The 9,480-nt window shown below is 38.0% G+C and overlaps 1 protein-coding gene across 2 annotated transcripts in view; it reads right to left on the bottom strand.

Moving 5' to 3' along the window:
- Nucleotides 1-380: 380 nt before the first annotated feature.
- The window catches only part of LOC105490484 (transient receptor potential cation channel subfamily C member 5), a 327,334-nt gene continuing 318,234 nt past the window's right edge, over nt 381-9,480 (bottom strand). For both annotated transcript variants that reach the window (XM_011756193.3, XM_024795644.2), the window contains one exon: nt 381-7,638. In XM_011756193.3, the coding sequence (XP_011754495.1) occupies nt 6,946-7,638 (693 nt within the window). In that variant the 3' untranslated portion in view covers nt 381-6,945. The remainder of the gene's footprint in view (nt 7,639-9,480) is intronic.

Here is a 9,480-nt window from a genome sequence, read left to right as displayed (position 1 = left end):
AATATATTGCTCTTTAAGGTGTTCTCTTCAGGAGGCTATGTGCTTATTCATGTAAGGCTGCCACTGCTCCAAGCATAATTGAAACTAGATTCCAGGATACAAAGGGGAACAAGGATTCTTGAGGGGGTGACGGAGATATTCTATAACTTGATTTTGGCTGGTGTTTCCAGGGGTATATACAACTCTGAAAACTCACCAATTTGTATACTTTAAATGGATGCAGGTAATTGTACATAAATCATTCCTCAATAAAGTTAATTAGGGGAAAAAACTAGATTCCCAAGAGCAGTTCCAGATCCCTTACAAATCCCACAAGAGACAGTCTCATTATTTTATAATTGTGCCTATCAAAGTGCCTATTGTGTAATAGCACTTGAAAATTTTTGTTTTTTTGTTTGTTTTTAACCAGAGAAAGTGGTACTCATCTTGACCACCGCATGTTTTACCAAGTGTGGATCTAAAATTACTTTTGGCAATTTCTAAATTCCTAAAAATTTAATCTTATAGGATCCTGATTTTCTACCATTGAGGATATTCAGAGATTGTACTGTGGACTTTGAAAGTCATTTCAAAAGCACAAGTCCAAAGTGGGTTGAGTAATGGCAGCATCATTAGAATATGGGTATGGCTTTTTAAGGTGACTACTTTAAAGGACCACATTCATTTGGGTGCATAAATTCTGGTATGTTTATGAAAATATCAGTCATTATAATCCTATTTTATATTTATTCCAAATTATGAGGCTAAAAGATGACAGCAGATATATAATCTGACTTTTTGCCATAGTACCCTTCCTTAATTTTAGCTTTCATTTCTTTTTCATGTTGCTTTGACAAACCCACTTTATTTCTTAGATAAAATTTGAAGAAAGTGATCTTTCCAATTGGCTAAAATGTACATATTTATAAAAGCCCATCTGTGGTATTTCACTATGGGTGTGGTGTGTTGCACTTATATTTACAGTGATCCCAAGGTTGAGAACTTGTTAACACCTGAAATTTAACCCAAATATGACCCAAAATTTGAAGAATGATTTACAGGTAGTTCTGCTTTCATATATTGTTGCAGTTTTTGAATTTAATTAAAGGAGAAATGGTGATGTTAATGTTTTAATTAACCATTTTAAATTACATTTTTTATTCAGGTGATTCATCTCAATTTGGTCATCCAAAAAATTGACAATTTGGTGGTTTAGCCCCATGTTTTAAAGTGCATATCCTCATTCGTCCTTACTTCAAAGGCTTTTCCAACCGTCTCTTTACTACACTATCACCATCTAAGTTTCCCAATCCCAGCAAAAATCCAAAGCCTCCTTTCTTCCTTCCAAGGATCAGCTTTAAGAGTTGTGTAAGACTGGATAACTGTCAAGACGGTTCCTAGGTTGGAAGGCAATTGGTGGCAATGAGTATTTTGGGGATATATTGAACTTTGGGGAAACAATATAAAATGGCCAATCCCAGCTTAATTGTACTTTCAAATGGTTGGCTGCCTTAGGTTTAAATAAAAGGCACACTGCCACATATTCGTTCAAGTGCCATTGAGGACAGTGCCTTTTGTGTGTACGTATGTAAGCTCCTGGGATGTTAGGTTGCCCCCAAACCTGCTAAAGTCAAAGGGCAAATATGCTGAAAAATTGTGAAAATGACCTTCACATTGCAAGCCATTCTAACCTACTTCAGTTAGTCTTTTTTGGTTCTATCAAGTCACTGGAGTTATAAAGAAAGTTCTTTGAGGGGGAAGAGGGTAGGACAGATACATGCTACTTTGATGGATGTATAACAGTTGATTTCAATGATCAAAAGTTGTGGGCTGTTTATGTTCCTACAGAAATTGTTTGCCATTTATTTGTGTAGTAACAGGAAGCCTCTAGAGCTTTCACAACTTTTCACATCAGATAAGAAAACTAGCTTTTTGGCATAAGGGCATTCCACTTAGTTTTATATTTAAATATTATAATTCTTAATATGTATATGTCTCTCAGGTACCACAAACATTGATGGTATAGCTTTAGAAAAAGAATGAACACAGATCCAATAATCAAGTGCAAGATACAAGTCCACTCAAGTTGGGGATAACACAAATAGCCTAAAGATGCTAGAGCACACTGGCTTGCTGCCTCTATCATTCCAGCAGTTAACTCTGTTTCTTAAACATTACATTTTCTAAAAGTAAAGCTCTCACAAGGCACCCACTAACACCTCCTCTGGATCACCACACAATAGATGAAAATCCTAGGCCATGTGCCAGCATATGAATGAATATTAACACCTCAAGTATGCATCAAATCTCAGGTATACAGTAAATCTGAAGTATGCAGACTTACTTTATTTTGCCAAAAATGTGTATATTTGAATCTTCCAGGTAAGTTATTCTGACCTAAATGCTTTTTTTCTTTTTAACAAAACCAGACACCTCAAATTTTGATAGCTCTCAATATAAAAGTGCTACAGAAGATGCTGTCATGGCAGTTCATTTTGGCAATTCCTCACAGCTCAGGAAATGTCTCCATTGAAAAGTTATTCTTGCTTCCCTCTCTTCAAAATGATCTAGTAATTACCTAAAGGGATAAAGGGCCAAGGGCAGAACAATCAAATGCTATTAAGTTTTGTTATGTGTGTGTATGTATATACATAAACACGTTCTCACTTTTACAGACATCCCTCAAAAGGCAAAGCAAGCCAAAACCCACATCTGTTGGAAAAAAGTTACAACAGGAAGGTTCATTGGAAATATAATGGTAACAATGTTTCTCTGTGCTAAAGTAAAGCTCACATTCATTTGGGGTACTCAGATCCCACTGTGGAGTTCTACACCAACAAGGTGGATATTTGGAGCAATTATCTAGATAAAGTAAGCCAAAGAAACGATCTAAAATATCCATAGTTTTGAGGCAAAGCTGCAGGGGTTGAAGGTAGGGAGAGCTGTGAAGTAGGTATGAAGAGGTTATTTAAATGATCTGAACACTTGAATCAATTTGCATTTACTATGTCTATATGAGCAATCTTTTGAAAACTTGATTACCAAGAAAATATACTATTTTTTTCTTAGATACCTTTATTTATTTATTTTTGAGACAGTCTCGCTCTGCCACCCAGGCTTGAGTGCAGTGGTGTCATCTCAGCTCACTGCAACCTCCGCCTCCCAGGTTCAAGTGATTCTCATGCCTCAGCCTCTCAAGTAGCTGGGACTACAGGCGTGTACCACCATGCCCAGCTAATGTTTGTATATTTAGTAGAGACGGGTTTCACCATGTTGGCCAGGCTGATCTCGAACTCCTGGACTCAAGTGAACCGCCCACTTTGGCCTCCCAAGGTGCTAGGATTACAGGAGTGGGCCACCATGCCCAGCCTCATTTTTTCTTAGGTACTTTTAAACAAAGGATTTGCTGCCTATCTTCAAGTACTTTTTACCTGATGATTTAACAAACCAAGGTCTGGAGCACTAAAACTATTAGGCAAAACACCACTCGAGTTTCACCCACGATGCAACGTGAATGTCAATGGTTATTTGTATTTTCAGGCTAAGGTATGGCCTCATTATTATCTCTAAAGTTCCCACTGAAGTTTTCAGAGGAGGTTTGCACTGCCATAAGAACTATAAAGTTCTTTTTGGAAAAGGTATTAAGTCATTTGAAAAGTGGAGGTGTTCGTTTTTTAAAAATTATCTAATCAAATTGCAGACAGGTATTTATGACTTAGCTGAAATAGCCTAAGTTAGGTCACGGTGGAATGAAAAATGATGGAGGCGGAACAGGGAATTTTTTAATATCTCCATGTAAGTAGACAGAAGCATAACTTGAAGCATTTATATCCCTGTTAAGTTTGGCATTTTCCAAAAATGATTTTAAATTTAGAATCTTTCCTCTGTCTTTGCATTTCACTGGACTTAAAGCTGGAAGTGGAGATACTTCAATAATGGTCACTTTCTAATAGAATTCAAATATTTTCTTTGTAATTTTTACCTTTATTAGGGTGACTTTATGAGATCAAATAAATGAATCCAAGGTGTCTGGAAGTGATAAGCCAACTGTAATGTAGGTGGACCATGATATGGATATTTTAGATAAGTAGTAAATGACTTTTGTATTATTTGTGTTTGACTTTGCAGTACATTTTTAACTTTACATTTAAAAATGTAAGTCTGAAGTTTTTGGAGTTCGCAGCATTTTTGGCAAATGAACAAAAGGGTGTCTGTAGTGGCTACTTCATGTTCACATATATATATGACATATATGCTTACTAATAAATGTCTTCTATAATCTAGAAGGCTTGAGTTTATTGACCAGCTCTGTGACCTTAAGCAAGTCATTGTCCTTCTCTGGGCCTCTTTATTTTCTACTTGTAGAATATGAGGTTGGAATAGAGTAGATCCTTTATAAAGTTCTCTTTTAGTTCTTAACCTTTTGTGTTTATAAATGTACTCTCAAGTTGGCTTATAACTCCTCTGGGGTCAGAAGATACACCTAAGCATTTTCACTTGAAATACCTTTTATGATACTTGATCAAGAGAATAAGGAAGTGAACAGAATATTTTTCCTTTCCTACTTTGTACTGAATAAGAGTTAATAAAAATGTTGGTGTCACCAACATGGAAGTTAGGGCAATAGCTGTTTAGCTTTAACCCCCATCCTAAATGAGGCTTCACTATAGCTAGTGAAGTCCTAAGCCCAAGTCACAACGATAACCCTGAGAAGATCTGAAAAGGAATGTACTCCTGTGACATATGACACTGGTTCTTTCAATAGTAGAGATTGATTTACACATATTATCTCTTTAGAACATAAGTGACAGAAGACTTTTGGAATACAGTTCCATGTCTGGCTAGCCTGTTTTCTGACAAGTTGATAAGGTCACTGCTAGAACACTTATACGTAAGTTTTCAGAAGTGATATACATTTCTGAGAAAAACATGTTTTTCTTTTTATAAAATGGGGTTATATGCTATTTTGGTGCTGTTAATATGAGTTAGGAATGTAGCCCAGGTTCTATTATTATTCAAAGTGAATTTGGCAATTTGGAAAGCTGAATCTGTAAGTTTAGAAACCTTTCTGGAAAGTAACCTGTTATTAAATGTCAAGGCCATTTATGATAGTCTCAGTGAAGCAGGGCAGAAATTGATTTGAGGAAATAACCACTTCAGATATGATCAAGGAATTATTTTCGGACAACCTCTTGCCAAATGGGTCTTGACGCAGCGTTTTCACTTGATCACTTTTCCCTGGATCTGAGGCTTTATTCTTCAAAACCTCCTCCTATTTCTGGCCCCTCCCCCTCCATTTTGCTCTTCTCCAGGCTAGAGACAGAGATGGGAATCCATTCAAATAACAGAAACCACACTATCAAAAGCTAGTTTGGAGGCATATTTGCAGAGTGAAAATTCCTCATTTCTCTTACTTGTATGTTTACATATATTAATCTAAATGGATTCCTATTGGACATTTAAAAAAACCAGGGTGACACCTAACTATTTTACTTTTCTGGGCTACACACTATTAATATAATCTCTAGGACTCAGACCTAGAGTTGTTTCAGGTCATATGTTAGAGTCTAAATTGAGGGAACCTTTGTGCTAACGTTGGTAAAAACCGTCCTTGCTCAGCAGGTTCTCAGTGGTTATTAGGTCTAAAATGATGACCAGATGCATTATGGACTTTATTTTTTAACTTGAACTACTGTATTCTGATGAGGTACTTTTAAGCTGTGGAAAAGAACTTGTTTGGATGTATAAATGTGGCTTCCTTGGAAGACAGTAGAATTTGGATCACGTTTATAATTCCATGAATCCACTAGGGTTGTTATGTTATATATCTAACATAATTTACACATGCAATTCCACTGCCCCAATGAATATTAAAACTGCAACCTGAATTAGGTTATCTATACCTAGAATTGCCATTTTTATAAAGCAATTAATTAAAATGAAGATGCTCTTTTCTCATATTTTGACACTTCAGCAATATGCCATTTTTTTCTGATAAAAATCTTTCAAATTCAGGCTTTTATCTTAGAAATTCTTTGATAGCTATGATAATTAAAACTATCAACAGTAGAGTAGGACCCAACAAATATGACAACTATTTATCTTGCCAATGTATGAGATGTGGTGACTATTGGTTAGAGTGTAGTAGACGTTTTTAAAAAACAGCACAAATTCTAAATACTAATTTTGATACTATCAAATTTTAAAATGTAGTAAGTTGACTGAAACACAAACACAGAAAAATAATTCACCTAACTTATTAGATATGACATATACTATGGGGTAAATATTTCATTGGCACACATTAGGAAACTAACACATCTTTAAGAAACAAGAAAATTCAACAGCCCTCACAATAAGAAGTTGTAGTATTTAAGAACGAAACAAGCCACTTATACCTAGAAACCACAAGCTGACAATTCTTTGGAATCTCTTCAGCCTCCCTTTGATGCTGTTCATTGACCCAGCATGGGCAGCGTGTAGCACTGAATGGCAACAAAGATGGGCAGGGTAGTTTGCCTTATCTGATAGCTGGTGGGGACTGCTGACCACATCCCTCAGCTCTGTGGGAAGATGGCATGAGATCCTGAGGATGGTCAGGAATCTGTGTAGCAGCAAGAGTAGCAAAGTGGCACCTGGGGCTTCAAGGAAGCATGGGTGAGAAAAGCAAAGCAAAAGGGTTAAGCACCCAACTGCACCTCTGCTGATTAGGTGCAACACCCCTTCAGTTGGTTGTAAGATGGACTTAGTGTGTACAGGTATTAAAAAGGCAAATAATAATGAAAGTAATAATAAAACAAGAACAAAAATGGAGAATGTGGCTATAAAAGATGATGCAAATAATAGGAGTTTCACTCTCCTTTCTTGGGGGCAGGGGCAGTGAGGGAATCATATTCTGTGTCACCTCTGAGAGCAAGGAAATTACAAATTTCTGTTGAGTTCCAAAACAGATGATTAGGGCTTGACTTAGAGGCGAGTTGTAACTTGTTCTTCCTGTCCATCACCCCATTTGTGCATGAGCAAGTCACAAGCCTCTCCCCAAGTTTCAAATACATCCTCTGAGGAGTCTAAAAGTTTAGAATTTGAGGAGCAGATGCTGGATGCACAGTGAAGAGAGCTGGAACAGGCTAGAGGGCATTCACTGCTCTGAGCAGCGCCCTGGACTTCACCTAATTCTACCTCACTGAGGTTAATTTCACTTTGAGAACAGGCCTCTGCTTTCCCTTTCTCCATCTGAGAATATCTGATGTCCTGCCACATACAGTGCTGCTGAACAATTCCATCAGAAATTGTGTACATTGGCTCTGAACTGGGTTCAGACATATGACCATTAAATTTGGAGAACAGGAGACCCAGTTTCTTGAGAGAAGGACCCATGAAGGAGCGTTTGCTTGATGACTCAGCTTTTGACTTTCCTTGGGCACCACTGGACCTTGGCATGGTTCTGATGAGAGGTGGCCCATGGCAAGCCTTTTTCTTGCAGCCTAAATTAAAAGAGACACTCTTGGATTTGGCTCGAGCCCCACCACTGCCATCATTAGTATCATCTCTCTGAGAGAGTTCAGTGCTGCTAGTGGAAAAGCTTCTCCTTGGGTGTTTTCTATTTCCCAAGAGGTCAAGCACTTCATACCGAAAGCTGGAGATGTCTTGCTTTAATTCCTAGGAAAAGAGAGGAGACATATTATGTCAAGAAACTTGGTCTTTATTTCAAAGTAGGCACATTAGATACCTTTGGAATGTTCCAGGTTTTTGCCTAGTAGTAAATCACAAAATAAAACACCAGAAAAATCTGCCATTATTCAAACACAAGAAAAACATATTAATAATTCCGTGGGCAGGGCTGGCCACTGGCAAAATTGTACAATGGGTAAAGTTGATTCAGGATTAGCTAACACTTTAGTAGGGATTAGTCTGTTGAGGCGCTTTCATAAGGACTAACTCCTGCTCAAGTATTAACTAACAAGGTATTAGATTAGGACACTGGCTCTCACAGGTGTCTGCATATAAAAGGACTACTGAAGAGGAAAAAGCTTTTAAGACTCTAACGAGTGAAACTAGAGAAGTGGAATGTCAGGTGATGAGACTGCTGTTTTGAGACAGGGGGCCCTGTTCAAACCTTTATGAAATGTCTTCTATCTCCAACTGAATGCTTACATACTAGACTTCTTTAAAAGCCAAGCTGAAATTTATTCATGTACTTCCCCTGCTCAAAACTTGTTACTAACTTGTCACTAACTTTAGGAAAAAATAGAAATGCCATACCATGGACTACAAGGTTTTTCAAGGCCTAGTACCTGTGTTTTTTCCAGTCTCATCTTTCTACTCTTTTCCTAGGCTCTCTGCTGTCCACCTGTATGGACATATTCTCCCTTGCCTCTGGGCCTTTGCCTGTGCTGTTCTCTCTGTCTAGAACACTCTTCTCCCCAGCTCCCCTTTATCTGGCTGGCTTTGCTTTCAAGCCTCAGCTTAAGCATCACTTCCATTGGAAAGTCTGTCTTGACTCCCCAAGTCCCAGTTGAGAGTCCCTCCTCTCTGTGTTTCCACAGTGGCCTGTGTTTAACCTGTCAGAATATACAGTTGTTCATCACCCTTTATTATTGTTTGTCACTCCTTGAGAGTAGGAGCTGGTTAGATCTTGCTCACCACTGTACCAGAGCACGTAGAAGAGTGCTTGGAACATAGCAGACCCTCGGTAGATGAATTATGTCTATGAATTAGAATAATGGCCTTCCTGTGTGCCTTAGAAAATATAGACGTTCATGGACACAGGGAGGGGAACATCACACACAGGGGCCTGTCGGGGGGTGGGAGTTAGGGGAGGAATAGCATTAGGAGAAATACCTAATGTAGATGATGGTTTGATGGGTGCAGCAAACCACCATGGCACGTGTATACCTATGTAACAAACTTGCACGTTCTGCACATGTATCCCAGAACTTAAAGTATAATAAAAATTTTAAAAAAGAAAAATATATATAGATGTGTTCTAGGATAGGATTTCTCAGTCTTGGCACTATTGACATGTTGGGCTGGATACTTCTTGTTGTGGGAGGCTGTACTATTTATTGTAGGATGCTCAGTAGCAACCTTGTCTTTACTGTCTGGATACCAGTGTGACAACCAAAAGTATCTCCAGACATTGCCAAATGTGGTTTTGGGGACAAAATTACCCCTGGTTGAAAACGGTTGTTTTAGGCTAATGCCACTAGTAGAATTTTAATGTTTAATGGTAGAGTTTCTTAAGACCTTATATTTAATAACAGATTTATTATTATTATTATTTTTTTAATTATACTTTAAGTTCTAGGGTACATGTGCACAACGTGCAGGTTTGTTACATATGTACACTTGTGCCATGTTGGTGTGCTGCACCCATCAACTCGTCAGCACCCATCAACTCATCATTTACATCAGGTATAACTCCCAATGCAATCCCTCCCCCCTCCCCCCTCCCCATAATAGGCCCCGGTGTGTGATGTTCCCCTTCCCAAGTTCAAGTGA

The sequence above is a fragment of the Macaca nemestrina genome, chromosome X (genome assembly GCF_043159975.1).
Source record: "Macaca nemestrina isolate mMacNem1 chromosome X, mMacNem.hap1, whole genome shotgun sequence".
NCBI classification, from domain to species: Eukaryota; Metazoa; Chordata; class Mammalia; order Primates; family Cercopithecidae; genus Macaca; species Macaca nemestrina.
Note: the sequence above shows the minus strand (reverse complement) of the source record. Positions and strands in the feature narration are given on the sequence as shown.